Source organism: Salvelinus namaycush, chromosome 35 (assembly GCF_016432855.1).
Source record: "Salvelinus namaycush isolate Seneca chromosome 35, SaNama_1.0, whole genome shotgun sequence".
In the NCBI taxonomy this organism is placed as follows: Eukaryota; Metazoa; Chordata; class Actinopteri; order Salmoniformes; family Salmonidae; genus Salvelinus; species Salvelinus namaycush.
The window spans coordinates 20262923-20290191 of record NC_052341.1 but is presented as its reverse complement, the minus strand read 5'-3'; the positions used below and the strand labels follow the sequence as shown (position 1 = coordinate 20290191).

Genomic DNA, 27269 nt, shown 5'->3' with positions numbered 1-27269 from the left:
AAGACTTCAAAACTATGAAATAACACATGAAATCATGTAGTAACCAAAAAACTGTTAACAAATCAAAATATATATTTGAGATTCTTCAAAGTAGCCACCCTTTGCTTTGATGACAGCTTTGCACACTCTGGGCATTCTCTCAACCAGCTTCACCTGGAATGCTTTTCCAACAGTCTTGAAGGACTTCCCACATATGCTGAGCACTTGTTGGCTGCTTCTCCTTCACTCTGCCGTCCAACTCATCCCAAACCATCTCAATTGGGTTGAGGTTGGGTGATTGTGGAGGCCAGGTCATCTGATGCAGCACTCCATCACTCTCCTCCTTGGTCAAATAGCCCTTACACAGCCTGGAGGTGTGTTGGGTCATTTGTCCTGTTGAAAAACAAATGGTAGTCCCACTTAGCGCAAACCAGATGTGATGGCGTATTGCTGTGAGTGTGCCTTGAATTCTAAATAAATCACTGGCAGTGTCACTAGCAAATCACTATCACACCACCTCCTCCATGCTTCACTTAACAGTGGGAACCACACATGCGGAGATCATCTATTCACCTACTCTGCGTCTCACAAAGACAAGGCGGTTTGCACAAAAAATCTAAAATTTGGACTCAAGACCAAAGGACAGACTTCCACTGGTCTAATGTCCATTGCTTGTGTTTCTTGGCCCAAGCAAGTCTCTTCTTCTTATGGGTGTCCTTTTAGTTGTGGTTTCTTTGGAGAAATTCAACCATGAAGGCCTGATACATTGTCTCGTCTGAACAGTTGTTGAGATGTGTCTGTTACTTGAACTCTGTGAAGCTTTTATTTGGGCTGCAATCTAAGGTGCAATTAAATGACGATTTCCAATCAAATTGTATTAGTCACATGCTCCGAATAGAACAGGTGTAGTCCTTACAGTGAAATGCTTACTTACGAGCCCCTAACCAACAATGCAGTTTCAAAAAAATATGGATAAGTATAAGAGATAAAAGTAACAAGCAAGTAATTAAAGAGCAGCAGTAAAATAACAATAGTGAGACTATAGACGGTGGTACCGATACAGAGTCAATGTGCGGGGGCACCGGTTAGTTGAGGTAATATGTACATGTAGGTAGTTTTTATAGTGACTATGCATAGATGAAAACAACAGAGTAGCAGCGGTGTAAGGGGGGGGGGGGGTTATATGCAAATAGTCTGGGTAGCCATTTCATTAGATGTTCAGGAGTCTTACGGCTTGGGGGTAGAAGATGTTTAGAATCACGTTGAGGGAGAGGTTGTTGTCCTGGCACCACACGGACAGGTCACTGACCTCCTCCCTATAGGCTGTCTCGTCGATGATCAGGCCTACCACTGTTGTCATCGGTAAATTTAATGATTGTGTTGGAGTCGTGTCAGGGTGTGCAGTCATGAGCGGACTGAGCACGCACCCCTGAGGGGCCCCTGTGTTCAGGATCAGCATGGCTTGTGTTACCTACCCTTACCACCTGGGCACGGCCCGTCAGGAAGTCCAGGATCCAGTTTCAGAGGAAGTTCCAGGGTCCTTAGCTGATTGATTAGCTTTGAGGGCACTATGGTGTTGAATGCTGAGTTGTAGTCAAGGAATAGCATTCTCACATTGGTGTTCCTTTTGTCCAGGTGGGAAAGGGCAGTGTGGAGTGCAATAGAGATTGCATCCGTGGATCTGTTGGGGCGGTATGCAAATTGGAGTGGGTCTAGGGTCTCTGGGATAATGGTGTTGATGTGAGGCATGACCAGCTTTTCAAAGTGCTGCATGGCTACAGAGGTGAGTGCTACGGGTCGGTAGTCATTTAGGCAGGCTACCTTAGTGTTCTTGGCTACAGGCACTATTGTGGTCTGCTTAAAACATGTTGGTATTACAGACTCGGACAGGAAGAGGTTGAAAATGTCAGTGAAGTCACATGCCAGTTGGTCAGCGCATGCTCGCTGTACACGTCCTGGTAATCCGTCTGGCCCTGCGACCTTGTGAGTGTTGACCTGTTTAAAGGTCTTACTCACTCACATCGGCTGCAGAAAGCGTGATTACAGTCATCCGGAACAGCTGGTGCTCATGCATGTTTCAGTGTTATTTGTCTCGAAGCGAGCATAGAAGTAGTTTAGTTTGTCTGATAGGCTCATGTCACTGGGTAGCTCTCGGCTATGCTTTTTTTTGTAGTCTGTGATAGTTTGCAAGCCCTGCCACATCCGGCTAGCGTCAGAGCCAGTGTAGTACGATTCGATCTTAGTCCTGTATTGACGCTTTGCCTGTTTGATGGTTCGTCGGATGGCATAGCGGGATTTCTTATAAGCTTCCGGGTTAGTGTCTCGCTCCTTGAAAGCGGCAGCTCTAGCCTTTAGCTCAGTGCGGATGCTGCCTGTATTCCGTGACTTCAGGTTGGGGTATGTACATACGGTCACTGGGGACAACGTCATCGATGCACTTAACGATGAAGCCAGCGACTGATGTGGTGTACTCCTCAATGCCATCGGAGGAATCCCAGAACATATTCCAGTCTGTGCTAGCAAAACAGGCCTGTAGCTTAGCATCTGCTTCATCTGACCACTTTTTTTATTGATCTAGTCACTGGTGCTTCCTGCTTTAATTTTTGCTTGTAAGCAGGAATCAGGATGATAGAATTATGGTCAGATTTTGTAAATGGAGGGCGAGGGAGAGCTTGGTATGGGTCTCTGTGGAGAATAGGTTGTTCAGAGTAGTTTTATTTTATTTTTTTCCAGCTCTGGTTGCACATTTAACATGCTGATAGAAATTTGGTAGAACGGATTTAAGTTTCCCTGCCTCTGGGTGAGCTTTTTCTTGTTTTCTTATAGCGGAATACAGCTCATTCAATGCTGTCTTAGTGCCAGCCTCTGACTGTGGTGGTATGTACACAGCTACGAAAAATACAGATAAACTCTCTCGGTAGATGGTGTGGTTTACAGCTTATCATGAGATACTCTACCTCAGGCGAGCAATAGCTCGAGACTTCCTTAGATATCGTGCACCAGCTGTTATTTACAAAAATACATAGTCCGCCGCCCCTTGTCTTACCAGACGCCGCTGTTCTATCCTGCCGCTGCAGCGTATAACCAGCCAGCTGTATGTTGACAGTGTCGTCGTTCATCCACGACTCCAAGAAGCATAAGATGTTACAGTTTTTAATGTCCCGTTGGTAGTTTAATCTTCCGTGTAGTTCGACGATTTAATTCTCAAAAAATTGCACGTTTGTTAGCAGAATGGAGGGAAGTGGGGATTTATTCGATCGCCTACGAATTCTCAGAAGGTAGCCTGCCCTTCCTCCCCTCATTCTCCGCCTCTTCACGCAGATCATGGGGATCTGGGCCTGTTCCTGATAAAGCAGTATATCCGCCTCGTCTTGCTCGTTAGAGTCGTGAAAGGGAAAAAAGGATTCTGCTAGTCCGTGGTGAGTAATCGCAGTCCTTATGTCTAGAAGTCATTTTTGGTCATAAGAGATGGCTGCGGCAACATTATGTACAAAATAAGTAAAAAAAAGAATTTACAAACAACGCAAATAAACAAATAAAAAAACGCAATCGGTTGGGGACACGTAAAACGTCTGACTTCTTCTATGGCGCCATTTTCTGTTAACTCTAAAGAACTTATCCGCTGCAGCAGAGGTAACTGGGTCTTTCCTTCCTGTGGTGGTCCTCATGAGAGACCGTTTCATCATAGCTCTTGATTGTTTTTGCGACTGCACTTGAAGAAACTTTGAAAGTTCTTGCTTTTTTCCGGATTGACTGACCTTCATGTCTTAAGGTAATGATGGACTGTCTTTTCTCTTTGCTTATTTGAGTTGTTCTTGCCATAATATGGACTTGGTATTTTACCAAATAGGGCTATCTTCTGTATACCACCCCTACCTTGTCACAACACAACTGATTTAAAAAAAAAAAAAAAAATGTTAATAATATTTTAAATGACTTGCCTAGTTAAATAAATTAAGAACACATTCTTATTTACAATGACGGCCTACCAAAAGGCGTCATGCGGGGGACGGGGGTTGGGATTAAACATTTTAATAAATGTTTAAAAAATATATAGGACAAAACACACATCACGACGAGTCAACTCAACATTACATAAAGTGACACCTAAGACAACAACATAGCATGGCAGCAGCACAATATGGCAGCAGCACAATATGGTAGCAGCACAAGACAGGGTACAAACATTACTGGGCACAGACAACAGCACAAAGTGCAGGAAGGTATAGCCAACAATACATCATGCAAAGCAGCCACAACTGTCAGTAAGAGTGTCCATGATTGAGTCTTTCAATGAAGAGATTGCGATAAAACTGTCCAGTTTGAGTGTTTTGTTGCAGCTCGTTCCAGTCGCTAGCTGCAGCGAACTGAAAAGAGGAGCGACCCAAGGATGTGTGCTTTGGGGACCTTTAACAGAATGTGCAGAACGGGTGGAGGATGAGGGCTGCAGTAGATATCTCCGATAGGGGGGAGTGAGGCTCAAACGCATTAAGAACGAAAGAAATTCCACAAATTAACTTTTAACAAGGCACATCTGTTCATTTAAATGCGTTTCAGGTGACTACCTCATGAAGCTGGTTGAGAGAATGCCAGGAGTGTGCAAAGCTATCAAGGCAAAGGGTGGCTACATTGAAGAATCTCAAATATATAAAATATATTTTGATTTGTTTAACACTTTTTGGGTTACTTCATGATTCCATATGTGTTATTTCATAGTTTTGATGTCTTCACTATTATTCTACAATGTAGAAAATAAAGAAAAACCTTTTGAATGAGTAGGTGACTGGTACTGTATGTGTGTGTTTATCTCCTGCATGTTAACTCAGCCCTACAGAAAACAGTGTTTACATATCACTATGACTGACAGTCTGGTCAGTGTTGTTACTACATGGAAATGTGAATCAGCTTAACAAAACAGACCCCAGTGTCACTCAGCTAGTGTTTTTGTGACTTTTTCTTCTAAAAGATGCTGTAAGGTGTTAACTTGAACTGGTCCACCCTCCTGTCCTGGTGGGTCGGTTGCGATTGACGAGGACATGCACAATCCATCTACTGATGCTTTAGATACAAACAAAGAGTCTAAGAGAATGTGCAAGAGAGGGGGCAGTGGTTGATCTGCCTACAAGAGAAGAATTGTGAGTGACATAAAGATGAAGAGTGTAGTAGAGTAGAGCTTTGAGAGAATATTGAGGCATGGACATCCAGGAAGACTTGTGGTACGGTGGTTCATCTTTCCTGTAGCTCTCTGTGTCGGCTAACAGATTGACTGACCGATAAACATATGGGACAGTAATTAGTCAGTCGTGTGCAGACCTTCCAGAGCCTCCTCAGCCCTGTCCTCCGTGGCTGATATTGACTATGGCTTGTCTGGATGTGGAGACCCCCTCGGTCTGCAGGGACAGTTTGGGATCAGGTGATTAGCTCTTTCAGTACTCGCTGCATTGCCTCTGTCAGCCTTTCTTGTTTATCAGTTGGTTGGCACATGGTGCTTGCAACACCAGAGTTGTGAGTTTGAGTTCTGCATGGGCCATAGACACAAAATGCATTTGTTAGCTAAATTAGCAGAGAGATGTTATCATCATATTGTATCATCAGTTAGACAGTATTGTGTTAGACTGGCGATTCAGTGAGGGAGTGGATTGGAGGTAGTTTCTCAGGGTCGGATAAGGTTTCTGTCTGCTCAGAATGACTGAGGTCACAGGCTACTGAGCATACTTTAATGTGATGGATGTGTCACATAGAGGGTTTAGCCACTAAATGGTACAACTCAAAATGCATGTTCTGTATTCATCCAGTAGACTGTTTTTGTCTGGGTAATCAATTTGGTTTCCTGGTTGCAATAATGTTGTTGTTATTGTAACAAGAAGGATTCACTAAGCTTGGGTGGCATACCGTATGCTGGGGAAAAAGACACGGGATGATTTTTCAATACTGCTAGGGGTGTTGCCAGGGGCGTTGTCAGCTGTAATCTTGTACCCATTCGTTTGAACCCCACTCTTAGATCTGCTATTGTCAGCTCAAAAGAAGAGCCCACTGTGGTCTGCTCACCCAGTGCTTTAAGTTCAAATGTGAATTCCATAAACGTGAATACCCCCTCGGTTCTCACATCACGTAGAGTGCTTGGGTTGTTACATGGGCTTTGGTTGCTATCATGTAAGTCTGTTTATAACATTCCATCATTGGTTACTGAGTTCTTCATATTGACATTGGCTGCAGTCTTAGGCCCTATGGTGCTAACCTTAATTCAAATTCAAAAAGTTATTCAAATTTCTTCTTCCTTTTTATTATTAGGGATAGACCAAATGGTGCAGTTCTGTGCAATCGTATAGCCATACCAACTATATCAATATCAACCATCCGACAGGGCCCAAAACCGTCTATTGAACGTAGCTTGTTGGAGTTTCCATGTGACTTTAAAAATCATAAAGGACTTGGGTTGATGCATCTGAACATTAGGAGCTTACTTCCTAAACTAGATTTAATTCAGAAATCTGGGCTATGCAGACAAATCTGGACGTTCTGGTATTGACTGAAACCTGGATATCTGGGGACATTCTGGACTCTGATATTAATGGGTATCATGTGTTCAGAGCTGATAGACAGAGTAGAGGTAACCGAAGCCCAAAAATGGCGTGGCCATTTTTATAAAAAAATTCTGTCTCTTTGGTGAAATCCATTTCCCTTGCCTAAAAATTGTAGCTACTATCTTTAAGCCTTTGTCTGGAGAAAGATGTGTCCATAACTGTTATAGGAGTCTGTCCTCCCTCGGCTAACCTTTTGTGCACTCGCGGAGTTAACTAGTTTGCCTTCTTTTACTAAATCTTAAGTTATTATTCAGGGTAACATGAATTATGATTGTGAAATGCAGGCTTTGGACAATCTAAAAAAGTGTGTAATGATCTAAACCTCACTCAGCTGGTGGCTAAGCCTAAACGGCCCAACCCTAAAGATCCTTCAAAGTCAAATCTGATTGAGCTTATTTTAACGAATACACCAGAGAAATGTCTCTACTAGTGTCTTCGCCAAAGACATTAGTGACCATTGCCCAGTTGTTTGTATTATACATGTGAGAATACAAAAATCTAAGCCTTGTGTCATCAAAGAGGACCTAAAAAAAGTTCAGTGAATAGGCTTTTTTACACTATCTTTATTTTAGTGACCTTGATTGTATTTCAGCTGTCCCTGAAACTGATATAGCTTTTAGCCTCTTTGCAGAAGTCTTCAATACTATTGGATAATCATGCTCCGTTCAAAAAATGAAGGTTTAAAGGTAGATTGAATGCCTGGTACACTCCGGATTTATCAGAAGTCATTCATAAAAGAGATGACGCTTGTGTCAAGGCCGGGTACACAGGCTTAGGTCCAGACTGGCAAGCTTTTAAGAAACTGAGGAATCAAATCATTGTGCAAAAAATAAAATCAGAAAGGCTAATGATTATGATGTAACCGCTCCTTCAAATTGTAATAGGAACCCGGCTAAATTATGTAAAACTGTCAAATACCTGAAGGGTTCTACTTCCTCCTCTGCCAGAACAAATGAATTTAGATACTGGCCTCATTAGTGAAAGAAATACCGTCATTGATGCGTTTTATTTCGGCGGGCTATCTCTTTGAAAGAACTTCTAAGCCTGTTCACAATGTTATTGGTCTGGATGCTGATAAAGGAAACTTGCTGAATGATCAGAGAAATGGTAGTCTCAGCTTTTCTTTTAGGCTATTTGCAGAATAGTAAGACCTGGATGCTTTGCTAGCAATAGACAACAAGAATTCCACAGGGGCCAACCAATTGGATCCTGGTCTGCTTAAGTGCGTAGCGCCCATCATTGTTGGCTCAATAACACACACTTTTTTAAAAATTTAACATTGTTATCAGGAAAAATTCCAGAAGTCTGGTAATCAGCTCTTGTGCTGCCTCTCCATAAGGACGGGATAGTAGGAATCTTAATCATTATCGACCCATTTCAAGGCTTCCTTGTCTAGCTAAGATTCTCGAATCGTTGGTAAATTTACAACTTTGCTCTTTTTTTTATCTAAGAAATATATGTTGAATGTAAACCAATCAGGGTTTAGGCCTGGGCACTAATACAGCAACCACTTTAGTTGTTAATGTTCTTGTCAATGCTTTATACACTAAATAAAATGTGCTGCTTTGTTTGTGGACCTGTCAAAAGCATTTGATAATGTTGATCATGCTATTTTATTTAATAAGTTGACCTCTATAGGCCTGAGCTCTGACGCATGTTCATAATTTCTTGATTATCTTAGTGACAGAATTCAGGCCATCGTGATTGATTGGGTTAAAGTCTGAATTTCTTGAAGTGCATAAATGTGTACCACAGGTTGTTTTTGGGACCTGTTCTCTTCACTATTTATACAAACACCATTGGTCAATCTGTTAAAAATGGTCAAATTCATCTATATGATACTGCCCCGACTGTTGATCTAGCTTTTTCAAAACTACAGTCAGATTTCATAGCTATGCAGTAATCCTTTGCTGATTTTAAAACTTGGACTTAATACTGGCAAAACAAAATGAACGTTTTTAAACTCGTGTAAGAATGTTTCAGATTGATTACATGTTCACTCATTAGATGGTTTTCCAATAGAACGTGTTAGCACATGTAAGGGCTGTCCCCAATTTTTTTTAAATAATAATCTTGGTTGACCAATAGTTGTCTGGTTTTTCAAACAATCGATTGGTCGAAATTCTAAAACGTATGTTTTTCCATATATAGACACACCCTACAGTGCATTCGGGAATTATTCAGACCCTTCCCTTTTTCCACATTTTGTTACGTTACAGCCTTATTCTAAAATTGATTAAAAGTTAATTTAAAAAAAAACGTATTTACATAAGTATTCAGAACTTTTGCTATGAGACTTGAAATTTAGCTCAGGTGCATCCTGTTTCCATCGATCATCCTTGAGATGTTTCTACAACTTGATTTGGAATCCACCTGTGGTCAATTCAATTGATTGGACATGATTTGGAAAGGCACACACCTGTCTATATAAGGTCCCACAATTGACAGTGCATGTTGGAGCAAAACCAAGCCATGAGTTCGAAGGAATTGTCCGTAGAGCTCCGAGACAAGATTGTGTCGAGGCACAGATCTGGGGAAGGGTACCAAAACATTTCTGCAGCATTGAAGGTCCCCAAGAACACAGTGGCCTCCATTCTTCTTTAATAGAAGAAGTTTGGAACCACCAAGACTCTCCCTGGAGCTGGCCGCCTGGCCAAACTGAGCAATCGGGAGAGAAGGGCCTTGGCAGGGAGGTGACCAAGAACCCAATGGTCATTCTGACAGAGCTCCAGAGTTCCTCTGTGGAGATGGGAGAAGCTTCCAGAAGGACAACCATCTCTGCAGCACTCCACCAATCAGGCCTTTATGGTAGAGTGGCAAGACGGAAGCTACTTCTCAGTAAAAGGCACATGACAGCCGGCTTGGAGTTTGCCAAAAGGCACCTAAAGACTCTCAGACCATGAGAAACAAGATTCTCTGGTCTGATGAAACCAAGATTGAACTATTTTGCCTGAATGCCATGTCTGGCACCATTCCTACAGTGAAGCATGGTGGTGGCAGCATCATGTTGTGGGGATGTTTTTCAGTGGCAGGGCCTGGGAGACTAGTCAGGAGAAAGGGAAAGATGAACGGAACTAAGTACAGAGCGATGCTTGATGAAAACCTGCTCCAGAGCGCTCAGGACCTCAGACTGGGGTGAAGGTTCACCTTCCAACAGGACAACAACCCTAAGCACACAGCCAAGACAACGCAGGAGTGGTTTTGAGAAGTCTCAATGTCCTTGAGTGGCCTAGCCAGAGCCCGGACTTGAACCCGATTTGAACATCTCTGGAGAGACCTGAAAATAGCTGTGCAGCAACGCTCCCCATCCAATCTGACGAGCTTGAGAGCATCTGCAGTGAAGAATGGGAGAAACTCCCCAAATACAGATGTGCCAAGCTTGTAGTGTGATACGCAAGGCTGTAATCACTGATTTTAAGGTGCTTCAACAAAGTACTGAGTAAAGGGTTTGAATACTTACGGAAATGTGATATTTCATTTTTAGATTTTTTTAGAATTTTTTTTCTTCTGAACCTGTTTTTACTTTGTCATTATGGGGTATTGTGTGTAGATTGAGGGGAAAAAACAATGTAATCCATTTTAGAATAAGGCTGTAACAAAATGTGGAAAAAGTCAAGGGGTCTGAATACTTTCCGAATGAACTGTATGTGCTTTAATTAAATAAACTATATGTAAGCTTGTCTAATGCTTTAAGCACACACTGTGATTAAATAACTAAGACTGACAAATGACTCAAGAGGGAGCCAGAGACCAAGGTGGCCTAACCAGAAGAAAAACAACTTTTCCAGACCCCCCTCCTGCTGCTGCGGCTGGCCTTTGTATATTCTGCCGTTTTATGCTCCTGAAGTGAGCAGAGTGTGAGCCACTGTGTTCTTGGGGACCTTCAATGATGTAGAAGTTGTTTTGGTACCCTTTCCCAGATCTGTGCCTCGACACAATCCTGTCTCGGAGCTATGGACAATTCTTTTGACCTCATGGCTTGATTTTTGCTCTGACATGCACTGTCAACTGTGGGACCTTACATAGACAGGTTTGTGCCTTTCCAAATCATGTCCAATCTAGAGGTCGACCGATTATGATTTTTCAATACCGATACCGATTATTGGCGAACCAAAAAATACCGATTAATCTGACTTTTTTTTTTATTTGTAATGACAATTACAACAATACTGAATGAACAGTTTTATTTTAACTTAATATAATACATCAATCAAATCAATTTAGCCTCAAATAAATAATGAAACATGTTCAATTTGGTTTAAATAATGCAAAAACAAAGTGTTGGAGAAGAAAGTAAAAGTGCAATATGTGCCATGTAAAAAAGCTAACGTTTAAGTTCCTTGCTCAGAACATGAGAACATATGAAAGCTGGTGGTTCCTTTTTAACATGAGTCTTCAATATGAGTCTTCAATTCCCAGGTAAGAAGTTTTAGGTTGAGTATTATAGGAATTATAGGACTATTTCTCTCTATACCATTTGTATTTCATATCCCTTTGACTATTGGATGTTCTTATAGGCACTTTAGTATTGCCAGTGTAACAGTATAGCTTCCGTCCCTCTCCTCGCCCCTACCTGGACTCGAACCAGGAACACATCGACAGCAGCCACCCTCGAAGTATCGTTACCCATCGCTCTACAAAAGCCGCGGCCCTTGCAGAGCAAGGGGAACAACTACTCCAAGTCTCAGAGCGAGTGACGTTTGAAACGCTATTAGCGCGCACCCCGCTAACTAGCTAGCCATTTAACATTGGTTACACCAGACTAATCTCGGAAGTTAATAGGCTTGAAGTCATAAACCGCTCAATGCTTGAAGCACAACGAAGAGCTGCTGGCAAACGCACGAAAGTGCTGTTTTAATGAATGCTTACGAGCCTGCTGCTGCCTACCACCGCTCAGTCAGACTGCTCTATCAAATATCAAATCATAGACTTAATTATAATATAATAACACACAAAAATACGAGCCTTAGGTCATTAATATGGTCAAACCCGGGAACTGTCATTTCAAAAACAAAACGTTTATTCTTTCAGTGAAATACGGAACCGTTACGTATTTTATCTAACGGGTGGCATCCATAAGTCCATGTGGTGATGTTACACTTGTATGCAATTCACTACTAAATGTTTGCCATCAGATAGCCTATAATGTCTTCATGCCAGAAGTCAAAAAGCTCTGGATGAGTTATTTCTTCCCTGTGCTTCCTACTAGCGTTTTTTTTTCTTTTTCTCCCATTTGTGCCTTGTACATGCATGCTTTTCATAACTTTGTTCATTTGCACAATTTCTCTCATTCACTTTTGCATGTAAATGTCCACACTCACCGAAAATGACATTCGGTAGCTATTGGCTATGCTTGTATAACTTTATGATCTGTATTTTGCTGTCTTTGCAATTTAGTTTATGTTCGTTTTCGCTCGTTAGCATTTAGCTGACAGCGTCTATGTGATCTCGCTATTAGTTTGCTAATTTTGTTAGCTTTCTGGTACTAGAGGCCCAATGGGCTTTTCTTGTGTGCTATGCCAGTAATACCATAAATCCCGGGATGAGAGAAGGACGGTATGAAAATCTAGATACCGCCCAAGCCTATTAATCAAGTACATTTAGGCTAGCTGATTTAGCTGTTTGAAATCATGTTTTGCCTATTTAGCTATTTGAGAGAAATCACAATTCCCCCTGATTTCTGTTCCTGTACAATTTTCCAATGCTTTTGATTATTGAAATGAGTTTGTGCCGGATTTGATTAGCCTTGGCTGCAGCTAAAAGGAACAAAGAATGAAACCGTTTTAAGTAATTAAATTATTGTTCAGAAAAGGGATTCAAGTGAAACCAACCAGGCTTGTTAATAATTTGATGGACATTCCATTGTTGTCACACTGCTGGTGGTAAAGGAAGTGAGTTGTGGTGGCCGTGGGAGTCCAAACTCTGCTGGTCTGTGTGTCTAGCGTTCTAACAGAACCACATCCTCTTGTGAAACCTCAGATGCCTCAGTTACTCATGATGACTTCAGACCCGCAGATGCAGGCAGTTTCTGGTTGTGTTTACTGAAGAGTCTAGAATTCTCTCTCGCCCCCCCCCCCCCCAACAGTCCTTCAGCTGAGGCTACAGCAGAGACGTACCCGTGAGCAGCTGGTAGACCAGGGCATCATGCCTCGTGAGTATGGGCACTGCCACTTCATGTAGTCATAATTGAGTTATGTGTTAGAGTTAGAGGTGTCTGTTGAGAAGCTGACAATGTGTTTCTCTCCATGCAGCTCTAAAGAGCCCAGCGGCATTTCATGAGCAGATACGCAGCCTGGAGAGAGCCAGGGTAAGAGCTCAGCCTTGCAAATACATTCCCCAATATATTCAGTATTCTTGTATGGACATTTCTTGAAAATGCCCTGTCCCCGTTTTCCCTTTCCCAGACTGAAAACTTCCTGAAACACAAGATCCGCAGCCGACCAGAGAGATCTGAACTGGTCAGAATGCACATCCTCAAGGAGACTGGGGCAGAGCCCTCCCTGCAGGCCACCCAGATGAAGCTGAAGAGGGCCAGGCTGGCTGACGACCTGAATGAGAAGCTGGCCCAGCGCCCCGGCCCCATGGAACTGGTAGAAAAGAACATTCTGCCTGTAGAACCCAGCGTCAAGGAGGCCATCATTGGTAAGGCCTGGTAGAGAGAGAGAAAGTGATATGGAGCCGTATCAGGAGTCTGAGTATAGGAGTGCTGAATTGGGATCAGTTTTGTTTTTTAGATCATAATAAATACAATTAGATGGACAGCCTGAACCTGCCTAAATCACAGAATTCTGAGGCCTGTTCGTTCACCTTTACCCCTTTCTAAACTTGATGTGGACATTTTGGTTAATGTGCTGTGTTAATGTTGAATGTGTTGGTCCCTCAGTAAACTACCCCAAAGCGCTGGACATGTACGGGTTTGAGGAGGACAGCGGGGACGCCCTGTCTCCAGAGCAGCCGGCCAGCCATGAGTCCAAGGCCTCCACACCCTCCCCTGGGGAACCTCGGGCCCTGGAGGCCCCCTGCCCACCACCGCTGCCCACAATCACCAACAACCACACAATCCTACAGGTAGGATTAGGGAGGTTCTTTATCCACTTGAATTTCCTTTTGAAGGACAATACATATGCTTCATCATACCTGAGTTACAAAGAGAGGGTATATTACTTGAAACTTTCAGAGTTTACCAGTAAACTACTAGAATTTTGGTAGCTTTCACGGTTTGGGGGGGAATTTTATAAGATGACATCTAGTGGCCTTTTGGGTACTACAGATTATCACAGGTGTCTAATTAGCTATGGTTCTCTGTGTAAAATATCGAAAATAATCAAATAAGATGATTTTAAAATAAGCATTTTAATGACAAAGCTGTAAAACATGATCTTATATATATATATATATATATATATATATATATATATATATATATATATATATATATATATATACCATCAACTTAGTGAATACCATTGATGTTTTAATATGAGGGTTTCAGCATTAAATATATTTTATATTTCTTTACACAGTTATTTATTTTACTATGTCTTTGTTATCAATGTTTTGCCATTAAACTGGTGGCAGTTGTGAAAAAAGTTAATAGTTGAAAGACTTTCAGTTAATTAAAAATAATGCTGTTGATTTTAGATGCTTTTTTCATTACTTAGGCTATTTTCTCTTGAACAATATGGTCTATCCACTAGAGCAGTGTTTCCCAACTCCAGTCCTCGGGTACCCTCCAAAAGTACACATTTTTGTTGTAGCCGTGAACAAGCACACCTGATTCAACTTGTCAATGAATCATCAAGCTCTCAATGAGTTGAATCAGACGAGTTTGTTCGGGGCTACAACAAAAATGTGTGTTGATGAGGTACTTGAGGACTGGAGTAAGGAAATCTGGACTAGAAACTCATGGAAAATATGGACACGTATAAAAAACGAGTATGTATATGAATATCTTTTTTTAAAGTTATCCAAGTATAAATGACCAAAGTAACTTTGGTAAATTACCAGTAGCTTTGCAACCTTAATCATACCTCTCGTTCTTTGTCTACCCCTGAATGATTGTAATAATTTATGTAAATGTTCAGAGAAATGCAAATTATTAACAAGAACCTTAGTTACAGTTATGACTGAAATCTGTTCCTCTGTCTTCTGTCCCAGCCCTTTCCTGTTGTCACCCAGGCAACGGCAGACTTCCTCAAAGCTCTCTCCACCAAAGAGCTGCCAGTCAGTCGCCCAGCACCCGCGTCTCAGCCTATCATCACTGTCGTTCCTTCAAAGCCAGGGCCCACCCTAGTGAAAGTAAGCAGACACTTTGTTCTGTGTACTGTTTAGGAAAGTATACTTTCTAAACATCAAGCTTCACATTGAAACAAAAGCTCAGTCTTTGAACTAGCATTGAATCCAAATCGCTGAATAAATAAATGTAAATATATCTTTCTGTACTAAAATCTGGATTGTCATCTTTCGGTCATTGAAAAAAAACAGTACTTGAGTCACTTCTCAACACAGATTGTCAGACCTGTCCCTGTTCATTAAAACAAGTCTGTAAGGCAGACTGACTAGTTTTCAATCATGTGCATCTTCTTTATCTTGATGTTTCTGCTCTCTCATCCCACAGCAGAGCCAGCCCAAACAGCCGGGAGAGAGGAATCGCAGTAAGAAGGGCAAGGAGCCAAAGCCCCGGGTCAAGAAGTTAAAGTACCACCAGTATGTCCCCCCAGACCAGAAACAGGAGGCCAGCGATGCCCCCATGGACTCATCCTACGCCAAGATCCTCCACCAGCAGCAGCTTTTCCTCCAGCTGCAGATCCTCAACCAGCAGCAGCAGCAGCACTACAACTACCACACCATCCTCCCAGCACCCTTAAAGTAGGATTTTACTGTCATATCAGGGCAAGAAAATAACACTCCTGGGGTCAAATCGAAACTTCCACTTAAGTCCAATCTCCACTTTGTCAATGGGAGACTTAGTGAAAATGTGATTTAAGTTTGCATTTGCCCCAGAGGCTCAATAGACCTGAAATTCCGAGATCCGACCCGAGCGGGTCCGGTAGTCTTGGGTGATACCCTGGTTTACGGTATAAACAGTATATTTAAAAAATACAGATGGTCTGATTTTCAATACCGGGGGGTTGGTGGCACCCCCGCCTCGCTGGTGTGCGTGCTACGCCACTGCTTGTAACTTAAAGGAAAATTCCACCTAAAAACTATATTTTGTTATTTGTTTCTTTAGTCCATTGTTGACATAGTCACAACATGTTTTGCTTATCAGCAATCAAGTTTTCAAGATATTGTATGTAACTTTCAAAATACAGAATACACCTATAAAATACACCTATAAAGCAAACCAACTGTTGTTGTTTCCAATGGCCTGAATGGCAAACTGACAATTAGCTAGTTTCCAATAACAAATCCTCTGTAATGATATTAATAACCTGCCGGATGTTGTTTTAGCCTTTTCTATCATTTCCCTGTTAGTGGGAGTTGATCCAAGGCCCATTAGAACTGTGTATGTCAGTTATTGTTGGAACTCTGCATTGTTCTATTGACTGATTGTGTACTAAGGTGCAGGGCAGATAAAGCTCCTTATTCCTTTCATATTGCTAACACATTTCCCTTCTCTCTCTCTTTCCCCCACATTTCCCCTCCCTTCTTCACCATATCTCACTCCACCCTCTTTACACTCCCTTTTCCTCTTGTTTCTCTCTCCATTCACCTCCCTCTCCTCCTCCAGGCCTGTAGCTGAGGGTCAGAACAGCAGTGTGAGCGGCCTGCCAACCTCTATAGTGCTGTCCCTACCTCCTGCCGCCCATGTCACTGTCCCTCCTCCCACCCCTGTCCGTCCCAACAGCCTGTCCAACCGCAAGCCTGGCCACCTGCCTCCTAACCTGGAGGACATGAAGGTGGCCGAGTTGAAACTGGAGCTGAAATTGCGAAGCCTCCCTGTCTCAGGGACCAAGACTGATCTCATCGAGAGGCTGAAGCCCTACCAGGAGAGTCCCAGCACCCCGGTCCCAACCCCCGGCCCTAAAACCCTCCCCTCCTCAGTTCCCATAGAGGTTGGCTCATCCCCTGCACTTCTCCTACCTGCCCACCAGGTGGCACCAGAGAGCATGAGCGCCACAGCCCCAGTGTCCCCAATCCCCACAGACCTCGCCACCTTCAGAGACGACGGAGGGATGCCCAGGGTATCCAAGCTCCTTTGCGACCCCCAGAGGGTGAGCCTCTGTCGGACAGGCGCGGGGATGTCCCACCTTGGGCTGGGTGTTGTCCCGGAGGAGAAAGACCGACGGCTCCACGAGAAGGAACGTCAGATCGAGGAGCTGATGAGGAAGCTGGAGCAGGAGCAGAGGCTGGTGGAGGAGCTCAAGATGCAGCTGGGGGTGGAGAAGAAGACCCAGCCCCTCCAGGAACCCTCCTCAGACCCCGTCCCCATGATCCAGACCTCCAACGCAGTCAAAATGGAAGGCAGGGTCCTTCCTAACTGCTCAGCCATGATTAACTCAACCCTGGCCCCACAGACTCTCCCCACTGTGGTGAAGGTAGAGGATGTCATTTGTAACTCCAGACCCCATTCCCAGCCCAATCCGGCCCCCAGTCTGCCCCAGTTCTTCATCAGCCACCAGGGGAGAGTGTCCCAGGTTCTAGGCCAGCCTGTTTCCCAGACCCTACTCACGGCCCAGGATGGCTCTACTCAGATCCTCCTTCCTGTCCTCCAGGCAACGTTGTCAAATCAAGCCCCAGGTTTGATGCAAGCCTCCATCTCCCAGCTGCATACCACCAAGATGGAGACAGCCTCCACTCAGCAGATAACTAATCACAACCACATTTTGCAGGTGATTTCAAGTCACATAGATGCACATCTTAAATCAGGTTACAGACCAGTTAACTAGGCGTAAGACCCCTAGACTTAGCGAGTGCAGTGATATTAGCAAGCTAGTTAATTGGTTTCTTAACACTACGATCCTGTATTTTTACCCCCTTCTGTGTCTTTTCTAGACTGTTACAGTTTGTAATGGCTCTGGGATGGTGGAGAACCAGACTATGCCCGACATGCCTCCCCAGTGTTTCCTGAGCAGCTCCCCAGATAACAGGCTCTCTCCCCGTGGGGCTTCACCCAGCCACAACCTTTCCAATGGGCCTGTTAACAAGGTACGCTTTCTCTATTTATTATTAGGAAAACATCATACTCTAACCTAAATGTGATGCAAAATACATATTGCAAACCTACCTTTCTCTCTCAAATCCTTTCAAATCTTACATTCGGTATATGAGTCTTTGTTACAGACCAGGTAGGTTGTGATAAATGTTTTCCTCTTCTCTCAATCCCCCCAGTCTCCATCCCAGCCCGCCTTCATCCTCCACCCCTCCCTCGTTACCCAGCCCCCCAAGAACAGGGACCCCCCCCGCTACGAGGATGCAGTTAAACAGACCCGCAACCTGCAGCAGGCCAACAACCTCACACAGGTGAACACTAGGGTTGAATGGCATTTACCAAGATTTACTGCCCAAAACCACTCCCTTTTCCCGCCATAAATAACTGCGAGAAACCGGTAAATTATAATCAAATTTGTATGAACAGCATGACGTTAAATTATATGCAATGTCTACATCTGAGTTCTCTATGGCCTTCTCTCTGGTCAATGCATGATGAATCATCAACACTTAGGTTGGAGACAGACAGCCCATCTAAGTATAGTCCTATCATCTCATGGTAACATTTTATTGTGACAGGTAGACCTACATTTGCTGCAGCTTAGCCTGTGCTACAGTCATATAAAGACCGACTGAGCATCTAATTTACACATCTCCATCTGGCTTTCGGGGGTCAACTTATTTTTTAATTGTATAGAAGATTATAATTTTTTATTTTATTGCAGCTGCAGAGTTTTAAAACAGGTTTAAGGCACTGCATCTCAGTGCTAGAGGCGTCAGTACAGACCCTGGTTTGATTCATGCCAGCAGCATACCACCCTGCATTCCACTGCTGGCTTGCTTCTGACGCTAAGCAGGGTTGGTCCTGGTCGGTCCCTAGATGGGAGACCAGATGCTGCTGGAAGTGGTGTTGGTGGGCCAGTAGGAGGCACCCTTAACTCTGGTCCCCCAAAAAAATCCCAATACCCCAGAGCAGTGATTGGGGACATTGCCCTGTGTAGGGTGCTGTCTTTCGGATGGGACGTTAAACGGGTGTCCTGACTCTCTGTGGTCACTAAAGATCCCATGGCACTTATCATAAGAGTAGGGGTGTTAACACCGGTGTCCTGGCATACCATCATGGTCACTTAATAATCCCCAGTTTACAATTGGCTCATTCATTTCCCCTGTAACTATTCCTCAGGTTGTTGCTGTAAATGAGTGTCTTCTCAGTCAACTTACCTGGTAAAATAAGGGTTATTTAACAAAAAGATATCATGCTGTATCACAACCGTCCGTGATTGGGAGTCCCATAGGGCGGCGCACAATTGGCCCAGCATTGTCCGGGTTATGGTTTGGACGGGGTAGGCCGTCATTGTAAATAATAATTTGTTCTTAACTGACTTAAATAAAGGTTCAATTAAATAGAAATATTATTGCTTTAAGTCAGTGCACATGCGAACACTCTCTAGCAGTCTTTATCTCTCCAACTCCATTCAAATTGCATCCAAAATAGATCATCCTGTTCAAGATTGATATATAGATATCCTAGCCTACCTCTTTCAGGTTTTATTTTTATTTAACTAGGCAAGTCGGTTAAGAACACATTCTTATTTACAATGACGGCCTACCAAAAGGCAAAAGGCCTCCTGCGGGGACGGGGATTAAAAATATAAATAAATGAAATACAAATATAGGACAAAACACACATCACTACATAGAGAGAGACCTAAGACAACACAGCATGGCAGCAACACATGACTACAACACATGGCAGCAGCACAACATGGTTACAGCACAAAACAGGGTACAAACATCATTGGGCACAGACAACAGCACAAAGGGCAAGAAGGTAGAGACAACAATACATCATGCAAGCAGCCACAACTGTCAGTAAGAGTGTCCATGATTGAGTCTTTGAATGAAGAGATTGAGATCAAACTGTGCAGTTTGAGTGTTTGTTGCAGCTTGTTCCAGTCGCTAGCCGCAGCGAACTGAAAAGACGAGCGTGCTTTGGGGACCTTTAACAAAATGTGACTGGCAGAACGGGTGTTATATGTGGAGGATGAGGGCTGCAGTAGATATCTCAGATAGGGGGGAGATAAGAGGGTTTTATAAATAAGCAAAGAACCAGTGGGTCTTGCGATGGGTATACAGAGATGACCAGTTTACAGAGGAGTATAGAGTGCAGTGATGTGTCCTATAAGGAGCATTGGTGGCAAATCTGATGGCCGAATGGTAAAGAACATCTAGCCGCTCGAGAGCACCCTTTCCTGCCGATCTATAAATTAAGTGTCTGTAATCTAGCATGGGTAGAATGGTCATCATCAGGGTTAGTTTGGCAGCTGGGTTGAAAGAGGAGTGATTACGATAGAGGAAACCAAGTCTAGATTTAACTTTAGCCTGCAGCTTTGATATGTGCTGAGAGGACAGTGTACCGTCTATCCATACTCCGAAGTACTTGTATGAGGTGACTACCTCAAGCTCTGAACCCTCAGAGGTAGTAATCACACCTGTGGGGAGAGGCATTCTTCTTACCAAACCACATGACCTTTGTTTTGGAGGTGTTCAGAGCAAGGTTATGGGTAGAGCATTTAACACAAGTATAAGACTGTAGCATCTGCACATAAATCTGCACATAAGTAGATGAGAGAGCTTCCTACTTCCTGAGCTATGTTGATGTAAATGGAGAAGAGCGTGGGGCCTTGGATCGAGCCTTGGGGTACACCCTTGGTGACAGGCAATGGCTGAGATGGCAGATGTTCTGACTTTATACACTGCACTCCTTTGAGAGAGGTAATTAGCAAACCAGGCCAAAGACCCCTTAGACACCAATACTCCTTAGCCAGCCCAAAGAATGGAATGGTCTACCGTATCAAAAGCTTTGGCCAAGTCAATAAAAATAGCAGCACAACATTGCTTAGAGTCAAGGGCGATGGTGACATCATTGAGGACCCTTTAAGGTTGCAGTGACACATCCATAACCTGAGCGGAAACCAGATTGCATACCCGAGAGAATACTATAGACATCAAGAAAGCCAGTCAGTTGATTATTGACAAGTTTTTCCAACACTTTTGATAAACAAGGCAAAATAGAAATAACAGTTTGATCTCCCCTTTAAATAAAGGACGAACTGTGGCTGCCTTCCAAGCAATGGGACAGGTTAAAAAGGTCAGAGATAGGCTTGGCGATTTTATAGGGGCAGCAACCTTAAAGAAGAATGTGTCTTAACCATCTGACCCAGATGTTTTTTTGGGTTCAAGTTTATGGAGCTCCTCTAGCACCTCGGACTCAGCGACCGCCTGCAGGGAGAAATTTTGTATTGGGGCAGGGGAAAAAGAGGGAGGAGCATCGGGGCTAGTAGCATTATAAGGGGTGGGAGATGAGGAAATGTTGGATGGGGAAGGAGGCATGGTTGAGTCGGATAGGAATCCTGACTTAATGAAGTGGTGATTAAAAAGCTCAGCCATGTGCCACAACCATATCATCAACTTTAAGGGACATGGGCAGCTGTGAGGAGGAGGGTTTATTCTCCAGGTCTTTTAACCGTTTTCCAGAACTTAATGGAGTTAGACTCACAAAGGGAGAACTGCTTCTTAAAGTAACTAACTTTGACCTTCTGGATAGCCTGAATGTACTTATTTCTCATTTGCCTGAACATGAGTATGCATGTGCCGAGCCTTTCGCAAAATGCAATTCTTGTGGTGGAGTAACTCTGCAAGATCACGGTCGAACCAGGGGCTGAACCTGTTTTTAATTCTTATTTTCTTTGTGGGGGCGTTTTGTTAACAAAATCACTTACAATATCGAAAAATAAGGTCCAAGCGTCTTAGACTGAGGGGGATCAAGCTGATTCTTTATCAATTTACAGAGGCCAGGTAATGCATTCAGTGCCTTATATTTAGGTAATTAATGATGTGTTATGCATAATAAGCTTTTAACTTAAAGCCTCTGTCTCTTGCGCAATACGCAAGCATCTATGCTTCGTTGGCCTCTAAAAAGGCTCCTTAGCTCTTGGAGTCCCATGCAAATAAAGCTAGACTAGAATAGCATGCTGGACATTATGCTTTTAGTGTTTCTTATACGTATAGTCTATTCGAAGAGGGACGGAAGCTCTTTTTTTCTGAATGTTAAATACAGCAGCCCAATAGAACTCACAGGTAGATCGAAAGAAGAGCGAACTCTCAGTGGCGGTAGGCTATAGCAGTTATTTATTCAGACCCATAACAATTCAATGCTCTTGAAGAAAAGTGAAAGCCGTCTGCATCTAATTCTAGTCATATATTATTCAAGCATGTCATTAGAATGATGAAGATAAGGACAACAAAACATATTTAATTTAACTGTTGAAAGCGAGGAAGGAATGAAATAACACTAAAGAGAGAGAGGAGATATGCTAATAACGTTCGTGGAAATATTATGAGAAATGTAAATCCAACTCGCTAGCCTGTACTTGTAACTTTATAGGCCTCTTGTGCTGCACCAGAATTCAATGTTTTCGCTCTGCTTTATCGTGGTTTGAACGAGGTGTGTAATTCCAGTCCATATAATACAATACAGTAATAGTCTACACTCAAAAAGATTAGCCTACTGGAGCTAGTTTAATTTATTTACCCAAGAGAGCATATAACTAGTTACATCTATGGGCTTTCATGTTTTTCTGCCGTGCGTAATGTGGAGTAGCCTATGTCATATAGCCTATGTATTGAATAACGGCACAATCATTTGAGTTTTTGGGGCTTGGGCTCATTAAATGTCTTTTAATGTAGGGCTCATAAAATGTATTTAATCAGGCTCAGGTTGCATCAGGTTTGAATTTTCAATCAAAGCTCTAATCAAATCCAGACATAGGCCTATTTATATGTTTTATAATGCTTTTGAATGATACTTCTGGTTTTGGCGGGAAATATCGGGTTACATGCATCTCCACCCCCTTACCTTATTGGCTCTCTCAGGTTTCCACGGCAACCAGCCAGCAGATGGACGACCTGTTTGACATCCTGATTCAGAGTGGAGGTGAGAACTTACAGCATGAAGAAACATTTACACCTTTAGCTCCTTGTCCTAACCCTGAAGCGACTAAGTTACAACAATCTGGTCTTTTCATGTCTGCAAACAGTGATACGGTTGGAGTTTCTTTTTAGACTTCAGCCTGTGTTACAATACAGGTGAATAATCTTTGCTATCCTGTTCCTGTCTCTTCTCTCCTCCAGAGATCACTCCATTCATCCAGCAGGACCTGCCTTCTCTAAGCACTAAGACTGTCCCTGTCACAGCCAACATCACTACCCTCCCTGTCAACACCGCCCTGTCCAGAACCCCTCCACAGATCCAGGTAGCTCCCCCTCCCACCCCTCCCTTCGACCCCCTGCCCCTCCCAAACCTGGCCTCCGACAACCAGCTGGAGGCCTTCCTGGAGGGGACTCTGAACAACCCGTCCCCAACCACGGACCCCCGCACCCTGGGTCTGATCGAGGAGTTGCAGTCCCAGCTCCTGGATCAACCCTACTCCCCCATGGACACCTCAGAGCTGTCCTTCTGCGACTCCACGTCTCCCCCTTCCTCCCTCAACATGGGCTTGTCCGACACAGTCCTGGACAACATGGAGTGGCTGGATCTAACCATGCCGTCCGACCCCGCGGGGGGGCTCACACCCATGGGGATTCCTTCAGACTTCCTGGATACACACGACCTGCAGCTGCACTGGGACTGAGGGAGAAGGGGATAGATGGAGTGAGGAAGGAAGGAAGGAAGAGGATTGGTGTAGGGATAGAGGGACTCAAGGTAACAAATGCAGACCTGGTAAGTGAGGTTAGTCCTCCTTGTGTATTTAAAACATAACAAAAAAATAAAAATGTTCTTCCATATAATAAGATTAGCCAGCTGGTGATCGGGGCATTGGATGTTTCATAGGAGTACTGGGACCAGAGCCAAATGAACAAGGAGGCAGACGGTATGTAAATATCCTGTAAATGACAGTTATTTGAACCAGAACAAGGTTAGATGTTCACTCAGCCCTGCTGGAGTTTTTATTGAATTGGGCAAAGCTTTCACTATACGACACATGGCAGTCAGCCTTACGCTGTTCAGCTTTCCTTGCGGTGAACACGTGGATGTGTTAACTTAGCATGCGTTTCACATCGGTCATGCTACAGGGTCTGGATCTACAGCCATTGCTCTGTGGAAGCATGCTGCTGTGCCATACAGTCTGAGAATGTGGTTTGTTTGTTACAGATCTGTTGTGCACAAGCCACGACAAACCGCATAACTGACATAAGTAAAACTGACAAGAGTACAAGGCTGTTTTACACTGGTCTTTTTTTGCGACATACCTATATTTGGTATTGTGACATAGCTACATATTGTATTCGATGAGACTGTTTTTTTCCTGAACAAAACAGACGTTATGGTCAGTTGGACTATTTAAGCAATGAACTGAACTGACACTGAGAACAAAGACTCACTCCTATTGGATGAGGAGGAGTGGACTCCTCCCACTCTGAGCTATGCACTAAGGATGTGGGCCTTACACCTGCACCTCACACAAGGAAATCTGAATCACAGATAAAGATTTTAATGAGCCGTTTATTGAAAAAATGTCGATCCACGTGTTGGTTATCTTTGTGTACTTTCAATTCAAGGATTCCAAGTTGATCCGTCTGAATGAAAGTGGAAACTTTACATTGTTGGCAGCTTTATCTTCTGAAAGACAACTGATGTATTAGTGGCAAGGGAACAATTATGCTATCACACAGGTACACTACATAGAGGTTAATGTGTGTATACTTACTGTATGCTAGCCTGGTCCCAAGTCTGTCTGTCTGCTCTTGCCAACTCCATTGCCAAGCATGTTTGACATGACAATGAGTGACAAGAAGTTGGCATGATAGTCTTGATTGTTTTGATTGTTTTGTATGCTACAAGTGTTTGTGACATGTTTTAATGTGGCTGCATGACCTCTGGCAGAAAGAGGTGCTATACTGTAATCTTCTCTGTCTGTCCTGAAAACTGTCTGTCAAATCTCTGCATGTGTCTCTGTCTCTCACTGTGTGTCTGTGGTTCTGTCTGTCAAATCTCTGCATGTCTCTGTCTGCATGTGTGTCTATGTGTGCCCTTTCTGTATGTCTCTGTGTTGTTGAATGCACGTTTTAAACCATGTCTGATATCGGGCTATATTTGTCTCTGTCACTGAGTTGGCTGCAACTCACTTAAGTCGTCTTTATTTTTATGAAGTTGGACGTTCATAAGACAAATGAACAACTTTTATAGGCTGAGTTTTTTTTAAAGGTTCGTCTCACAGAACAGCTTTGTATGACTGTTCCATCTGTCCTGTTTGGTTTGTGTTATGTGGTAAAACACACAGTAAACACCCACAGTGGTGTGACCAACAGAGTTAAACTAAAAGGGATGACATTAAGCTTCTGGTATAGCTACCATTTTGTGGATGAATTTGATGATGATGTTTATGCGTATAATACCTTTTTAAATTTGCATTGTGTAGTTCTACCTGGCATATCATGTCAAACGAGTTTAGTAGTATTCAGCATCTCAATCCAAATATTATTATGATCAATATTGTATAGAACTAATACGGTTGTACTGTGCAGCACTTTGGGATATCATGGCTTTATTTTTATGTTTGAACAATCATTCTTATCCAACAAGTCTAACACTAAGGATAACCTGTAGGCAGGTAATAATGCCAAATACTGTACTGTTACCATTAGGAACCAGATTCTTGTAACTGTGGTTTAGGGCTATCAAGGAATTATTTGTTTTTCAATTGTTGCCTAATAAGGACAGTGAAACATTGGGGAATATCTATTGTTGCCACTTTTTTAAAAATTGTATTTATCACATTTTTGTGTTATAAAATCAATTGTTTTTTCTGTATATATGCAAGAGGAAGATTACTGTAAATGTTTTTTACCACCCATAACAGAAATATATGGCCAAATGCATCTATACATGGGTATGTTGTAAAATATGACGGCTGGATTCTAAAACATTTTGATTCTGAATCATGTCAAACCTATGTACTACTACTGTTAATAGGATGTTAGTGAAGCAATAAGGCCATAGCCTTGCACTTACAGTACTGGTGCATTTGTGTTGTCACCATCTTATAACAAGATGTCATCATGTTAATTATTGCAAGCAAATATTGATTTGGGCCTTACCTAATTCTGTGTCTTCTGTATGGTACTGTCTCCCATTCAACCCTGGTTCTTTGTCTGAAATGTAACTACACTGAACAAAAGTATAAATGCAACATGCAACATTTTCAAAGTTTTTACTGAGTTACAGTTCATATAAGGAAATCAGTCAATTGAAATAAATAAATTAGGCCTTAATCTATGGATTTCACATGACTGGGAATACAGATATGCATCTGTTGGTCACAGATACCTTTAAAAAATCAAATACAGGCGTGGATCAGAAAACCAGTCAGTATCTGGTGTGACCACCATTTTGCCAAAGGCAGCGCAACACATTTCCTTCACAAAGAGTTGATCAGGCTGTTTGTGGCATGTTGTCCCACTCCTCTGGGTATTAGTGGGAACTGGAACATGCTGTCATACACATCGATCCAGACCATCCCAAACATGCTCAATGGGTGACCTGTCTGAGTATGGCACATTTCTGGAACATCAGTTCCAGAAATTGTGTACAGATCTTTCTGACAGGGGCTGTGTATTTTCATGCTGAAACATGAGGTGATGGCGGCAGATGAATGGCACGACAATGAGCCGCAGGATCTCTGTGCATTCAAATTGCAATCAATAAAATGCAATTGTGTTCATTGCCCGTAGCTTATGCCTGCCCATACCATAACCCCACCGCCACCATGGGGCACTCTGTTCACAACGTTGACATCAGAAAACCTCTCGCCCACACATCTGCCATCTACCCGGTACAGTTGAAACCGTGATTCAACCATGAATAGCACACTTTTCCAGTGTGCCAGTGGCCATCGAGGGTGCGCATTTGCCCACTGCAGTCTTTTACGACCCCCGAACTGCAGTCAGGTCAAGACACAGAGGACGACGAGCACGCTGATGAGCTTCCCTGAGGCGATTTATGACCGTTTGTTCAGAAATGATTCGGTTGTTCAGACGCACAATTTCTTCAGCTGTCCGGTTGGCTGGTCTCAGATGGTTACGCAGGTGAAGAAGCCGGATGTGGAGGTCGTGGGCTGGCGTGGTACACCTGGTCTAACCGGATGTGGAGGTCGTGGGCTGGCGTGGTACACCTGGTCTAACCGGATGTGGAGGTCCTGGGCTGGCGTGGTTACACCTGGTCTAACCGGATGTGGAGGTCGTGGGCTGGCGTGGTACACCTGGTCTAACCGGATGTGGAGGTCCTGGGCTGGCGTGGTTACACCTGGTCTGTGCTTGTGAGGCCGGTTGGACATACTGCCAAATTCTCTAAAACGACGTTTAGGCTGCTTATGGTAGAGAAATGAACGTTCCATTCTCTGACAACAGCCCTGGTGGACATTCCAGTAGTCAGCATGCCAATTGCACACTCCCTCAAAACTTGACTGCAAATTTCAGAGTGGACTTTTATTG

The 27269-nt window shown here is 43.2% G+C and overlaps 1 protein-coding gene across 1 annotated transcript in view; it reads left to right on the top strand.

Annotated features, from left to right (window-relative positions):
- The window catches only part of mrtfba (myocardin related transcription factor Ba), a 44116-nt gene extending 18076 nt beyond the window's left edge, over nucleotides 1-26040 (top strand). The window contains exons 4-14 of the mRNA XM_038974885.1: nucleotides 12649-12714; nucleotides 12815-12870; nucleotides 12968-13205; nucleotides 13447-13631; nucleotides 14721-14861; nucleotides 15181-15431; nucleotides 16297-17398; nucleotides 17562-17714; nucleotides 17898-18029; nucleotides 22653-22713; nucleotides 22911-26040. Of these exons, the coding sequence (XP_038830813.1) occupies nucleotides 12649-12714; nucleotides 12815-12870; nucleotides 12968-13205; nucleotides 13447-13631; nucleotides 14721-14861; nucleotides 15181-15431; nucleotides 16297-17398; nucleotides 17562-17714; nucleotides 17898-18029; nucleotides 22653-22713; nucleotides 22911-23410 (2885 nt within the window). The 3' untranslated portion in view covers nucleotides 23411-26040. The remainder of the gene's footprint in view (nucleotides 1-12648; nucleotides 12715-12814; nucleotides 12871-12967; nucleotides 13206-13446; nucleotides 13632-14720; nucleotides 14862-15180; nucleotides 15432-16296; nucleotides 17399-17561; nucleotides 17715-17897; nucleotides 18030-22652; nucleotides 22714-22910) is intronic.
- Nucleotides 26041-27269: the final 1229 nt, after the last annotated feature.